Raw genomic sequence first — 14,795 nt, 5'->3', positions numbered from 1 at the left:
GCCTGTTGGTCTTCACAAGACCGGTTCGGCTTTTGCTACCTCCAAGACATCCAACGTCGTCAAATCGGCCTTTGCAAAACAATGCCGACATTCCCTCCCGTGATCTCTCCAACCCAAACTCCACAACCTCTCCACAACTCCATCCCAAAGCGGGTCTTTTCTGGGGCGGCGAGTGTGCGCCGTCGGGAACCTCGAGACTCCTCGTGTTGAGACTTTCCCCATTCCGTACATATGAAGGCTCTGTTCCTCCCCTCTCATTATTTCCGTCGCAAAGCCAAGCAGAAACAACGCCAACAGCAGGATCAAGCATACTTTTCTTCAAGCATTTTTTCATACCTCTTCGGCAGGGATTCAGGACCTGGACCTAGGTATCAGACTCTTTCTTCAGGGGAAGCGAATATGGCGGCCAAACCGACGATATGGCAGGATATAGTCCAGTATCGGAGGGCGTATATCCTCACGGCCGTGGCGTCTTTTGGTGGGATGTTGTTTGGGTGGGATACTGGTATACATCATGTTCTCCTTCTAGACTGTGGAGAGTATTAATTTTGGTATGACAGGTCTCATCGGGGGAGTTTTGACGATGAAGTCCTTCCAGGACAGTTTCGGTTTAGATGCCAGTACGCATGAATTCGCAAACCTATCTGGAAACATTGTATCGGTTCTGCAAGCAGGATGCTTCTTTGGAGCCATGTCAGTCGAAAACGGGGAGACTAGCTTGACATGGATTTCTAGCTGATATCCCTCTAGGTCGAGTTTCTATGTCTCGGATACTTTTGGACGCAAGAAAGCTCTCATCATCGCGGATATCATCTTCATCATTGGGAGTATCGTGCAGACCTGTGCTGGATTGGGTACAACTTCTTTGACTGAGTTGTACGTTGGTCGGGTTATTGGTGGATTTGGAGTTGGACTCATCTCTGCTGTGAGTCGAATTGAAGCATGGAAGGCGTAGAGCACGTCTCGAAACCTCCATGCAGCTTCCCGTCATCCAAGACACTTGCTTACGTTTCGCTTCAGGTGGTACCGACGTACATTGGAGAGAATGCCAACAAAGAGATCAGAGGGCGCTGCATCGGATGTATGCAGCTGTTCAAGTGAGTCCGCCATTTCTCGAGAGGCAGGAGACATTGGCTGACCAATCGCTCAGTGTGACCGGTATCATGCTTTCGTATTTTGTGAACTATGGTGTGAACAAGAGCGTATCAGACACCTCAAGCAAGCAATGGCGGATCCCGTTTGCGCTACAGATGCTGCCCGGAGCGCTTCTGCTGATCGGCTTGGTCTTCCAGAACGAGAGTCCACGATGGTATGAAACATTGAAATCCCACTATAGCGTCCAGAGCTGACAGTTCTATCTAGGCTCGTCGAGAAGAACAAGATTTCGGAAGCTCGCAAGGCTCTCTCTCACGTCCGCGCCAAAGATCCCTCAGACGAAGACGTCTCCCGCGAACTCGAAGAAATCGTCGAAGACTTCCTAGGACATGAAAAGATGCCTCTGATCGCACAAGTCAAGGTCACTTGCAGCAATGGCAAAACCTTCTATACCTTTGCCATGGCCGTGATGTTGATGTTCTGGCAGCAGTGGACGGGAACCAATTCCATCAATTACGTAAGTATTGTCCTTAAAGTCCTAAGCATGGCGACTGACATGCTTCATATAGTACTCTCCACAGATCTTCAAGGCCGTAGGTCTGGAAGGAACCAGCGCTGGCCTCTTTGCCACGGGGATTTATGGGGTTGTGAAGGTAGTCATCACTGCCCTTGGCCTCATGTTCGCCACGGAACAGCTCGGCCGGAAATGGTCCCTTATCATAGGAGGCATCGGCCAGGCGTTTGCCATGTTTTACATTGGAGTCAATCAAGCTGTGAACCCCGTGGCTCCTGGATCCTCCTTGAACGGCAACTCCATCTTCGCGATCATCTGCGTCTACCTCTTCGTGGTCTTTTACTCTTTTGGCTGGGGTCCGATTCCATTTGTGCTCTCTGCCGAGTGTGCTGTAAGTAATCTCCCTCACATGTTGACATTTGGGGTTGAGCTAATGGAACTGAATGAACAGCCAAATCACGTCCGCTCCCTCATCATGGCCGCAGCTCTCATGACACAATGGCTTTTCAACTTTGTCATTGCGAAGCTCACGCCGATCATGCTCGCGGATATCACATATGGAACATTTCTGCTTTTCGGAGCTTGTTGCTTGATGATGGTGGTGTATACTGTATTTTKTGTGCCTGAGACAAAGGGTGTCCCGCTGGAGAGCATTCACGTCTTGTTTGAGGGAAGCATTATCAAGGGAGCGATCAGGGATACGATCCCCAAGTATTCGCGGGCGAGGCTGTTGCAGAACGGACATGGCGATGATGATGGTGATGAGAGAGATGATGTTGTTGGGAAGGATGTCGATGAGCATGTGGAGCATCGGGAAAGGTATGATGGGAAGGCCAAGGATGTCGCGTATGGGATGAATAATGCTGGAGCTGCGTGAGGATGTTGTTGGATAGGGATGACGTGCTTTACAGGCTGAAATAAACGAGGGATATGGCCGCAGCGAGTTCCACGTAGCCAATGTCCACGTCGCCCGACGCTCTCCTGAAGGTTGTATTGCTTTTCTGATGCGATTGGGTGAGGCCGTTCTGTGGCCAAACACGGTGCCAATGATGACAACAGGGTAGCGAGAGGTACCTACCTTACGAGGTACTCCGTAAGGTACGTCCGTAGCCATTCGATTTCACTGACATGTGAAAGCCGCCTGGCTCCGATTGCGTGTCCTCGACAGCCAGCTCCAGATTTTAAGCTCTCGTAGCGCGTCAAATTCGCGCAGCTCCTTGAAAGCTGCATGGAGATGGATAAACAGATCGACATGGGCTGATGTGATGGATTGTTTTGAGTGCATTGGACGTCTTATTTACGACCCAATGGGCAAAGTCCACGACAGCAGGGTGGATCTTGCAACTTGAAGGCGTTGTCGTCCAAGATGACGGGGAGTTGCACTGGATTACCGCCCAACGAGGCCAGGGGTGGTGTGGAGACGGGGCAAAGGTGGAAAAACATCACTTTGGGCGTCAACATGCGTGATCAATGTAGCCATTCTGCCTCAAAAGGCTGATGATGAGAGAAAGCGAAAAGCATGCGTTGTTGGGATGAACATGTCAACAGTCGTTCGTTTCTCCACACCGAGGCAGCATCGTGATGTGAGTGGTGGTTGGTGCACTCGTCTGGGTTGCTATGGAGTCTAGTGGCTGTTTTGGCCATGGATCTGTGCATAAGCCGCGACATTGCCCTCTTCCACATCATCGTTCCAATCTTTACCCTCGACACCTCTCTTCCACCCCTCCATTCATCAGCATCATCATCAGCTGTCTCCCGTCTCCACCAAGACCCGAGACCGCAGCAAGCTGGCATTATTCACATAGTGTCCATCTTGCACCCCCAAGCTCTGCTCGGCGGCCTTTCTGCAAAGGTCTCGAGCCCAGCTCGCCAAACTGGATTATAACGCCACACTTCCGTGAGCACTCTCCCATCCTCGATACGAGGAGAGGATGCGAAGACGCGACACTAACATCACAACAGGGTCTCGTTCAGCGTCTTTCCGTCATCCYACCGGAACGAGAAGACCACCGACACCGAAGTCACCAAGGACACCAAGGTCACCGTCGAGGGCGCTGGACGGGAAGAAGATCATCCACAGCGAACCTCTCAGACTTCCCGTCGAGACGACCGCTACCGTGAGGAGGTCGACGTCCACATTCAAGGCCGCGAGAAGAGACCTACATACCGCAACGAGCGCGTAGAGGTTGACATTGAGCGCCAGAGGTGAGTACAACATTGGATAGGAGATGCCGCCGGAAAACACCACCCCAAACACATCAGCCAAACATCAGCAAAACATCACACCACGCAGCATGGCTCTGTTTACAGCCCTTGCAAACCGCGATCCGCAACTGGCTCGCGCTCGCACTCGCACTCGATTCCCCACGGGCCACTGCACACCGCAACAGCTCGGGCCATGTTTGCCAAGCGAGGCGTCAGGGGTGTAAGCTCCAACACGCTTTGGCGCTATCCACAAACCCGCAGCTCCGCGCGTAGCTAGTGCCATCTCCCCAGCAACAAGACGCCTCATCCTCCACTTGCACTCTGACCGACTCGTCTCATCATCAACAACGATCTTCCTCTTCTGGTGACACCTCACTGACACATCTCCTCCTCCCCTCAGATACCGCGAGCCATACCAACGGTACACCGAGGCTCAGATCGACGTTCAGGACCGTGACTACGACCGCGAGTATCCCACTCGTCACTCTCCTGCCACTCACATCGACCTCGACTCTCGCATCGACATTGCCGAGCGAGACTTTCGTGACCGCACCACTCCCTTCGTCGAAGAGTACCGCTCTTCGCGTGATTGGCAAGACAAGTCCACCTACCCTCGCGACTACCCAGCCGACCGCTTCGACGAACGTAAGCCCGTTCGTTTCGAGGAACGCGTTCAGGTAGAACGTAGAACCGTCGACGGCCCATCCAAAAAGGACATGGGATACTACGACGAAGACGGCCACTACCACTCCTTCCGTCACGGTCTCCACAAGGCCGCCGATCGCGTGCTCCACCCATTCGAAGGCGGACGTCACCACCACCACGAACACGAATCCCACCACGAGTCCCGCGAAGAAGACGTCGTTGTCCGTGACCGCGAAGTCACCATGTCTGCCCCACGTGAACGCTCCACCTACAGCACCGGCCGACCGGTCGGTGCTCCCAACACCATCACCATCCCCTGCCACCACATCCGCATCGGCGACCTTTTGATCCTACAGGGCCGTCCTTGCCAGGTCATCCGCATCACCACCTCGGCCCAGACTGGTCAGCACCGTTACCTCGGAGTCGACCTCTTCTCCAAGCAGCTCCATGAGGAGTCATCCTTTGTCAGCAACCCCAGCCCATCGGTTGTTGTCCAGAACATGATCGGACCTGTCTTCAAGCAGTACCGTGTCTTGGACATTCGTGAGGATGGCCGTGTTGTCGCCATGACCGAGACTGGTGACGTCAAGCAGGGCCTTCCCGTGCTTGACCAGAGCAGCTTGTTGAACCGCTTGACGGACTCTTTCAACAATGGACGGGGAAGCGTGAGGGTTCTTGTCATTAGTGATGAGGGTCGCGAGCTTGCTGTGGATTACAAGGTTGTCCATGGCAGCAGGTTGTAGAGTGTTGTAGTGAAAAGGTATGTTGTCTTCATGGTGTTGTCGTTGCGGAGGAAGAATGGCGCTGACTTGTGTTGCAGTTTAGTATGATGTGTCACGTACATGAAGACATGACATGGACTGACTGACACTTCGAGACTTCTTTGATTGAGTCGTTGGGATCATGTTGGGAGGGTTGTTAATACCTGACTGGCGTTCGAGACCGGCTTGCTTGAGGAGGAGGACAAGTGTTGGAGCCATGGCATGCTCAACGATGGATGGTTGGATGTAGATTGGAATAGTAGATGTCGATAGTATATGTTATGTATGTGAATGATCTTATAATCACGTTCATCTCTCTCATCTCATTTGTGCGTGAATGTTGCTCATGTTCGTTCTCGAGAGGTGGGTAAGAATCAGAAGGTTGTTGTCAGCTCTTGTGGCTGGTATTATAAGTCGGCTTGAGTGGTGAGTATGTCATATAATTGGTCAGGTAGGTAGAAGTATAGTGAATGCGTTCCTGCCAGAACATAGGTACCTACCTATGTCAACAACAGATATTGTTGCATGGTGGACTCAAAAGACAGGAGCGGCCTGTGCACCAAACTTGAGCATTTCGCTTGAGAAGAAGAACGAAAATGAAGTGCTTCTTCCTCTGAATTCCCTGGGCCAGTAGGATCTTTCTTCCTTCTCTCTTCCGCAACAGGAGATGGATCTATGAGGCGGGAGTGGCGATGGTCTGTCTCATGCATGTATGATACGGGAATTGAGGAAGAGGAACATCCGGGATCGGGAGACGTGGGGAGGGAGCAATGATGACGATGATGCTTTTTGGAAAAAGAGGAAAGTGGCAGGTCTTCGGACGTTGTGTAAGAAGTTTCATCCGCAGGGTTTTCTCAGGCTAGGTATCTAGATGGAGGGACGGACGGCTATGGGTTATTAGGCATTTCCGTAGAAAAAGTGTCCAGAGAACATGGAATCGAGGGCGGTGGTGTGCAGCAGCACTTTTCGCAAGTCTCTCTTATCGCTATAGTAGCAGTAGTAGCAGGAAAAGTTCGGCCTGATACTCTCGTCCTGCCGAGTGTTTGAATCAATGGCATTTTGGGGATCTTGTTCATATGAGTGTTGATGCAAGATTCCGAGATGGCGGTGGGGATTGTCGACAAGGCGATGGAAGAGAGCATACAGAGCCATTCCATTCATTTGATCTTCCACTGCCCTCCTCTCTTACTAAACCGATCCAAAGGTGTACCCAGTTGAAATCGACTTGAAAGAGTACGTTCGATGTTTGGAGCGAACCTCTAGCCTTCAGAGACCTTATTGGAAAATACAAACCTCACGGTTCCTCGAATTACCCACCAGCGTAGAGGAAAACTTTCCTGCGACTTCCTCAAAAGACCGGCACGCAATTCGTACTTTGGATTTCTAAAGAGCTCGGAGCTGGGAGGGGGTCGTTGATGCACATACATGGGATTCGCGACTGGAATCGAATGGATTTCGGGAACATCTTATTTCCAAAGATGATATTTTGCACCAAGTAAAGCGATGAAGGTCTACCTTACATCAGGGAGTATTATCGACGAGGGAAATACGCTGCCATCTGAAGAAGAAATTCATCGTAGCTTCTGACGCCATCGTACAATCTATCCTCGACATATATGACGCTGGGCTCGGACTTCCGGCGCAGATGCTACACAGGGTACGTCGATGGAGGGGAACAGGGAGTGAGGTGACCGGTTGATCTGATGACGAAGAAGAAGAAGAAGAAGAAGAAGAGGAGGGAGATGAGGACATCTTCAGAAGACGCGGGATGGATGGTAGTGGTGGTGATGGTGGTGTGAAGGGGCATGATGACAGATTTGCCAACTGGGTTTTGTCAACAACGCCGGGGATTTGATTTGAATTGATTTGAATTGAAATGATGAAATGAGTGTGTTGGAGTGGGGGAATGTTTGGAGTAGGTGTACTGTACGGTACATGGTCTGTTTCGTAGTACGTGGGGAGGTGGGATGTCCAATAAAAAACATGTTTGATGTTTGGATACATCTTCCGATTACTTGGATGTCGAGTCGAGTCGAGTCGAGTCCCAAGTTTGCTGCTTTTGACAGCGGGTGGCGTTGTTGGTGTGGAGCAAGGAAGGTGCATGTCGGGGAAATCTTTCGGATGTTGGTCGCATTGGTTTCCGTAACAATCATCATCATCAGGGCAGTCACATCTTCGGGCATCTTCTGGATGTTGCAGTGCGGGCAGGTTGGGCAGCAAAAAAGGTTTGCTTCCCGGCTGCCGGGCGCACGTCGATCCTTCCACGAGTCCACCAGTGATGTCAATTCCGCGCCTTGTCTCCTTCCACGACGCGGGAAAGCCGAGTGGAGAGCCAGAGGGGAGGTAACTCTCGTCCAGTAGGTACACTAACTACTTTATCTCTGCAGTGCAGGATGCATTAGTTGGGCATTGGTCGCTTGATGATGATGATGATGGAGGGAGAGCATTGGGATACTATTCATTGATTGTATTGATTGTATGTTTTACATTCAATGATGATAGCAATGAATATATTCATGGACAATTAGGCGGAAAAGAAGATGGCTGGCGCAAAGTGAGACCCGCCGATGGATCGTCGGCGAATGATGTAACCTGACGAGAAAGAGTAGAAGTGGAAGAAGTCGAGGCGTATGATCGTCAGTCTCCTGGCTTGCAGCTCTTGCATGGAAGCACTGCACTGCACTGCACTCGATCCGATTCCATTCTTCCAACTTCTACACCTCCATAACTGTTGCATATCTTATCCATTTCCTCCCGCCTCTCTCAGTCCAAGTGCCCCGGCGAATAACCCGTCCGCCCGCCCGTCGTCGCATTTGCGCCCAAAGCCCCRGCATCTCATTCAACCAGCTGGCGGTTTGGAGATTACGAGGACATCCCTGGTTGGGAGTCGCGCGTCAGGCATCAAGAGACCAGGTAAGCCCCACCATTTCCGCTTACTTGTTCTGGTTGGGGGGAATAGGGCGTGTYTGGCAGCAACGGAAACACAAGAGATGGAGACGAGGGCCTGTCCTGGTCGGACATGTCAAGTTGCAGAGTTGGCGGCTGTGGGTGCATGAAGTGGAACACAGGAGACGAGGGGCAGCATCACTTCACATCGCAGAAGCAGAGACGGGAGACACACCCACGAACGGCCGACAGACAGACAGCGCCGACATCTAGCGTGCAAGAATTCCCGTCCCGACCTCCAGACGCTGATCGGATGCCGCCCGACGGCACGCCGCAGAAAGAGTGGAAGACGCTGGGCTGGCTGGCTGGCTGGCCGTCCTCGACCGCAAAGAGTCCCCTGCTCTGTCCTGTCCTGTCCGCCCTGCCCTGTCCTGCTCTGCGCTGCTGCATTTGTCTGCTGCTCTGACCCGTCCGACCGCTTCCCTTCCACCAAGCCGTTGCTCTTGTGCTTTCATTCCTGCCGCTGCCCTCGTCACACGGCAGACTCGGGGAGCATCGGCCTGAACAATCCCACCTGAACAACTAACGCGAGGAGACTGGTCGATATCAATTCATTCATTTCTGCAGTCATTGCTAACACGGCCATGATGGAACAGAGCAAGAGCAAGACGACGACCAAGACCACCTACTTGGCTCGTCCCCGCACCGCCTCCATCTCCAACCACATCTCCACCTCAAGCTCCATTTCCGTCCCCGCCGCCAAGGTCCTCGCGGCCACCATCACCCCCATCAACACCACTTCCTCCAACATGTCGTACCATCGACCCCTCTCCCCCGGTGGACGACGACTACACAACTCCAATCGCATGTCCGATCAAGGCCTCTCCGAATATTACCCCTCCGCCTCACGACATTCCACCAATTCCTATGGAAACCCTCGGGCCAGCGCTGGCGTCATCCCCATCTCCACCCAAACGTTCATCAACGTCCCCCCTCCAACGTCCTCCCGACCCGTCACGCAATACGACTCATACTCCGGCCGACCGCGCCGATCGTCCCTCGTCGATTCCCAACGAGGGACGGTGCCATCCACCTCCCAGTCCATCAACCGCTCCCGACCGAACATCATTCAATCCGACGCGGCACGACCGGTCAGTCCCGTCAAACTTCCCCGCGAAAAGGACTACTATGTCACCCCCGCTTCATCACAAGAACCGCGTGGAATGCACAAGAAACTCTACAGTGTCGACGATACCGGCGCGAAATTGGTCGCCGATGTGAATGTCGCCGCCAGCGGGGAGAGACATTCCAAGCGGAGGGACAGCGTCGAACGCAGCAGCAACTATCGCTCATCAGGAATCGACCGCGAACGGGACCGTGGCAGGAGAGGATATCACATCTCCGGCACCGCCAACCGTCCCCGAGACAAGAGCATCGACGACGAAGACGCATACTCCTACACCGACCCTGCGAGTATGTACCGCGACACAGAGCCCAGGTGGAGAGAAGTTCGTCCTCGTCGAGGGAGTGTGGACCGTGGAGGTGCCACAAGCCGTGAACGACCTGTCAGTGTTCTGGATCCCACATTCGGTCTACGGCAGCCGGCCAAGGAAATCGGCCCGCCGCCAAGCACTCGCGGATGGGATAGGATCAATGAGAATCTTGGCCGCACCCGAAGTGCCAGAGACGACAGTTCGAGTCGTCAGCATGTTGCGCAATCGCCGACGCGTGGACGAGCGTATGCCGACCCTGTGAGCTATGTGGATGCACGCGACCCGTATTACGTAGCCCCACGGACCAACTCCACCGACCGCAGGACCACCGTGCATCAATACGACTATGGCTGTGAGGTTCAGGAGCCGAGAGAGGCGAAGCGAGGGAGGAAATCTAGCGTCACGAGGGACGGTCGGCCCGATCAGAGTGTGGAACGGAGAGGATTCGGGATCAGGTCCGATCTTCCTCTCCGAGCGGACAGCCAAAACCGCCATGGCAGGGGAAGTGATGAGAGCTTTGATGCGCAAAAGTATCGGGACTCGGCGTATGGGGAGCTGCATCGGAGAGACACCGCTCCGGAGCCATATGTGCACGAGGTCGATAAAAAGGACCGTGATGTAGTGATTGATCGCGAACGACACCGCGAGCGCGAGGTTCGTGTAGAACCTCGTGAGAAGCGGAGGGAGGAGGATCGTTCTGCTTATGATCGCGACTATGACCGCAGCAGCAAGAGGGAAGGTTCACGGCACGTCGAGTCGGAGCGCACCCGTCAAGTGGACCCGTCTGGTGATCGCGAGAGAGAGCGGCATCACTCACGCCGGAACACTGCCGATCGTGGTGGGGATCACAGCAAGAAAGACAAGGAGAATAGCCCGCGGCAGAGTGGTGATACCATTTCCAAGCCCAGCCTTTCYCAAGCCGCTACTGGTGGATTGGCTGGAGCCGCCGCCGCTTTCGGTTTGACTGGCCTTCTGAGCAAGGTCACGGATAAGAACCGTGACAAGGATCGGGAGGAGTTGAAAGACCAGGAGCGGGAGCGCGAACGTGAGCGCGAAAGGAAGGAACGCCGCAATGATGAAGAGCGTCGCAAGGATGAGGAGCGTCGCAAAGATGAGGAGCGACGTAAAGATGAGGAGCGCCGTAAAGACGATGACCGCCGCAAGCCAGACGACCGAGATCGCTCACCTCACCGCGAACGACGACCAGGAAAAGCTGCGAGCGATGAGGAGCCTCGTGAACGGGATCTGGAGCGCGATCGGTATAGAGAACCGGACCGTGGACTGGGATTCGCTTTCGAGGGGCCGCCTGAACCACCCAGGAGTGCACCTCCTCTTAACAACTCGGATTGGAAGCCGGATCGTATGAAGGATGATCGCGCTTCCGAGAAGAGGGACGCTCCACAACAGGAGCGGATTGCTGAGAGACAGCCTATTCCTGCGCAAGACCGACTACCTGAGAAACAGGCTACATTTGATCGACCGCCAGAGAGGCAATCCACTCTTGAACGACAGCCCGCGTATGCCCAAGAACGGGAGGCGGAGCGTGAGCTAAAGACGGCGGAGATGCCGACTCCTGCTATTGATGCCGATGAAGACTACCGCCGTAGAATGGAGCAAGTCCAACGCGAAWTGGGCGTTCAAAGGGATGCGCTCCGCAGTGACGACCGTGGCTCAGACTCAGACCCTGATCGCGCTCGTCGACGTCGCGAGCGCGAACAGCGGCAACGTGAGCGAGAGAACCGCAACGGCGGTGGCGCAGCTGTCGGGGGTGCTGTGGACCTCAACAGCTCCTCGGAATTCCCTCTTCATTCCTCTCGCCGAAGTTTCGAAAGAGATGGCAATGATGGTACGTCCACCGTCATCACCGACGCTGCCAAACAAACTCTCCGAAGACGCCCCTCGGTCCTCGACCAACCCATGTCCATGAACGACCCCGTACAAATCATCGACAACTCCGCGTCGGAGAAACGCGAGAACCGCGTTAGAATTGTGGATCCTCCAACGGAAGCAGACGAAGAACGGTCCCGTCCGAAGAGTATCCTCAAGCGACCCACACCCAAATTCCCTGAAGATCCCAACAACATTCGCGAGGGAGTAGCTCCACTCAAGGACGCTACCAAGAAGGGCATTCCGCCTGGAGCACGATGGACCAAGATCGATCGCAGACTGGTCAACCCTGAAGCACTGGAGGCTGCACAGGAGAGATTCGAGGAGAGACTGGACTGTGTGATTGTGTTGCGAGTCTTGACCAAGGAGGAGATTCAGAAATTGGCGGATAAGACTCGGGCGATCAGAGGTGGGTGATTTCCTTTTTTTTCCCGTCTTCGTTTCTTTTTTTCTTTTCCAACCCCCGCGGTTGGTTATTGATGAAGTGGAGGGAATGCTTTGGCTGATTTCGATTCTTCCGTGAAGAAAGCAAGTCGATTTCTGGAGAACTGTCAACCCCATCCGAGCCCTCGGGCAATGCAGCGCACGCTACTACCATCAGCACTTCTCCCTCCACCGTCGACCGTTGAGGAGGGAGGGACACGGGATGGATGGATGGAACAGCGGGGCGCTGTAAGCCTTTTCTTTCTTGATCACATTCTTCACACTATATTCTTTGCAGCCCTTTGACGAGAGAACATCCGCTAACATTATATCAATCAATTAGATCAACGCTACGAACTCGAGCGCCAATCCGAACGCAAGTCTTCAAGGAAACCCAGCCGGTCCCGAAAGGCTGACAGGAGTGAGAGGGACGAGTATAGTGAGGAGGATAGTGCGGATGAATTCAAGGCCAAGGTTCCCAAGGCTTTGGAGGCTCCTCCTAGTATGACAGGCAGTGGAAGTTTGGCGGATTTTGTTAGTGGCGTGGGTAGGAGGGGGGAGAAGGAGGAGAGTGGTGGTGGTAGTGGTTATGTGACGGTGAATGCGAGGGAGAGGGAGAGGGAACGCGAGAGGGAGAGAGAGAGGTGGGAGGATGAGGAGTTGGGGAGGGGAAGGTATTGATTTTTTGGATTTTGAGGAAATGGTTGGTTGATGGCATCGAGTGGAGGTTGAGGGATATCAATCGCTTTGTGGATTGGTGGATTGTGAATGTCTTGCATGCATGCATTGGAGCGGGCTTGTTTTTGGGAACTTGGGGGATTGGATTGAGATGAGATGAGATGAGGGTACTTGGTAACTACTGCCTACGGGTTTGTATCATGAGTATTGCATTGCACTGAATTGCATTGTTGTGAGTGAGTGACTGCCTGTTTTTCGTTAGATGAGCATGAGTATCAGGAGGTTTGATTGAGGGGTAGGTCCTTTACGAGGTGCGTGATTTTGATTTTACTTAGGGAAAATAAAATCTTAATCAAGTTTTATTTTTTCCTAGGAAGATATATTTACTAGGAGGGGGGGGGGTACAAAAGTGTTCAGTAGGAGTGAAAATGAAGAGGCGGAAAGAATTCTCGGAGAAACAGGGGGAGGGGGGTCTTTTAAGAGGTCCGTCCGTAATTCTTGTTCAATTGTGATTCTTATTCAACTGTGATTTTCTTAACTAAGTATATTTCCTTCCCCACATCTTTTCTTAGGAGGGGTACAAAAGTAGTCGCTCGGCGTGAAAATGGAGAGGCGGAAAGAATTTTCGGAGAGGGGGGAGGGGGGGGGCTCTTTGAAGAGGTCCGTGATTTTTATTAATTGTGATTTTCATAAATAAGTATCTCCTTCCCCACATCTTTTTTATTAGGATGGAGGGGTACTAAAAGTAGTCGCTCGGTGCGAAAATGAAGAGGCGGAAAGAATTTTCGGAGAGATGGAGGGGGGGGGCTCTTTGAAGAGGTCCGTGATTTTTATGTAATTGTGATTTTCATAAATAAGTATCTCCTTCCCCACATCTTTTTTTTTAGGATGGAGGGGTACTAAAAGTAGTCGCTCGGCGTGAAAATGACGAGGCGGAAAGATTTCTCGGAGAAGTAGGGGGGGGGGGGGGGGTTGAAGGATGACTAATAGCCACATTTCACATACTCTCTCGTACTCGCTCGTTTCTTTTGGTGTTTCTTGATTTTTTGGGGTGCTTCTGATGGAGGCAAGGCTAGAGGGATGGACGTGGCGACTCAGTCGATGGAACGATATTTCTTGCTGCTGCTGCTGCAAGCTCAATCTCCTATATTCCCACTATCATATGTATCTTGGCCGACACAGGTTCTCTCGTGTATTCCTCCTCTCTCCAACCTCAWCTTCGCTCGACTTTGCTCGACCTGGTTCTTGTTCTGCTCCTTGTTCACTTCATTCATACATTGATGCATCCTGCCGGCGGGCGGGCGGGCGGCAGGCATACCTTCAGCCTCATCCGCTGCCTCCACTCAGACGCTAGGTTCTTTCTTTCCGCAATTGCGTGATTCCTTCCGTGCCCATGTACAAGGCAAGACCCACCCTATGCACCTCCCCGTTCTCTATGTCCTATGTGGGAGTTTCTTAGAAGCAGCCAAGGAGATTGCATCTAGGGATATCATGCAGCATGCCGATGAGATCTGTCCGTGACTCGGATGCGTTGAGAGAGATCCGCTCGCAGGTACCTCTGCTGCATTACAATAAATGCGGATGTTTGACCTCCTGGCGGAACGCATCATTCCTCCCCATCGCRAAGGAAGTCGTCTTCAGAGTCGCGGTATTGCTGGATATATGCGGATGGCCAGAACTGTCGATATGAGGATTGTTCATCGCGACAAGACATCCTCATCCATTCCCACAATGTCCTCAGGCCTCGCTCGCTCTCTGCAGGCTCGACGAATCTAGGCCTGCTAGAATCCTGACCACTAGCAGAGTAGCCCGTCAATCAATCGAGGGAGCAGTTCAGGACGCTGCTCTTGTTGATAATCTCTCATATCGACAGCTCTGCCCGGGATGGCGAAGATATTTTGTTCTAGCGCCGACTCAGCGCTTTCTCATCGTCGACTACCGCCATGACTGAGTCTTCGTGCGGGATGGGCTTGTGGAGATGATGGAGTACTCGAGAGAGACTTGGAAAGATGACCGACAATGTGGGCACGGGTTCAAACTTCCTCTGCAATTTTCATACCAGCCTATGGCATATGGACTTCAAACTTGCGGAGACGCTAAGCTGTGGCGCCAGACCATGTGTGCACGAAATGATGATCAGAATTCGACTGACATGAGGAGTGCGGTGTAGGCACGGCTCGGTATACCATCCAGTCGATCTCCGTCTTT

At 52.9% G+C, this 14,795-nt stretch overlaps 3 protein-coding genes; all 3 read left to right on the top strand.

Annotated features, from left to right (window-relative positions):
- Positions 1 to 231: 231 nt before the first annotated feature.
- On the top strand, positions 232 to 2,486 carry RCC_09700 (related to quinate transport protein; the record flags this gene model as incomplete). XM_023774939.1 has 8 exons in its annotated part: positions 232 to 505; positions 561 to 693; positions 751 to 925; positions 1,021 to 1,097; positions 1,151 to 1,309; positions 1,363 to 1,612; positions 1,665 to 2,000; positions 2,061 to 2,486. The coding sequence occupies 8 exons, from the start codon at positions 232 to 234 to the stop codon at positions 2,484 to 2,486; spliced, it is 1,830 nt and encodes a 609-aa protein (XP_023630707.1).
- A 2,044-nt stretch (positions 2,487 to 4,530) lies between these two features.
- RCC_09699 (related to Woronin body major protein) lies at positions 4,531 to 5,202 on the top strand (the record flags this gene model as incomplete). Its single annotated transcript, XM_023774938.1, has 1 exon — positions 4,531 to 5,202. One exon carries the CDS (start codon positions 4,531 to 4,533, stop codon positions 5,200 to 5,202), a length of 672 nt encoding a protein of 223 aa, XP_023630706.1.
- Positions 5,203 to 8,753: 3,551 nt separating this feature from the next.
- RCC_09697 (uncharacterized protein) lies at positions 8,754 to 12,590 on the top strand (the record flags this gene model as incomplete). 2 transcript variants are annotated; one of them, XM_023774936.1, is made up of 2 exons in its annotated part: positions 8,754 to 11,895; positions 12,253 to 12,590. In XM_023774936.1, the coding sequence occupies 2 exons, from the start codon at positions 8,754 to 8,756 to the stop codon at positions 12,588 to 12,590; spliced, it is 3,480 nt and encodes a 1,159-aa protein (XP_023630704.1). The 2 variants fall into 2 exon arrangements, with proteins under 2 accessions (XP_023630704.1, XP_023630705.1); XM_023774937.1 differs by lacking the exon at positions 8,754 to 11,895 and adding an exon at positions 12,137 to 12,158.
- Between the last annotated feature and the right edge of the window lie 2,205 nt (positions 12,591 to 14,795).

This window comes from Ramularia collo-cygni (genome assembly GCF_900074925.1).
Source record: "Ramularia collo-cygni strain URUG2 genome assembly, contig: RCC_scaffold19, whole genome shotgun sequence".
NCBI classification, from domain to species: domain Eukaryota; kingdom Fungi; phylum Ascomycota; class Dothideomycetes; order Mycosphaerellales; family Mycosphaerellaceae; genus Ramularia; species Ramularia collo-cygni.
Note: the sequence above shows the minus strand (reverse complement) of the source record. Positions and strands in the feature narration are given on the sequence as shown.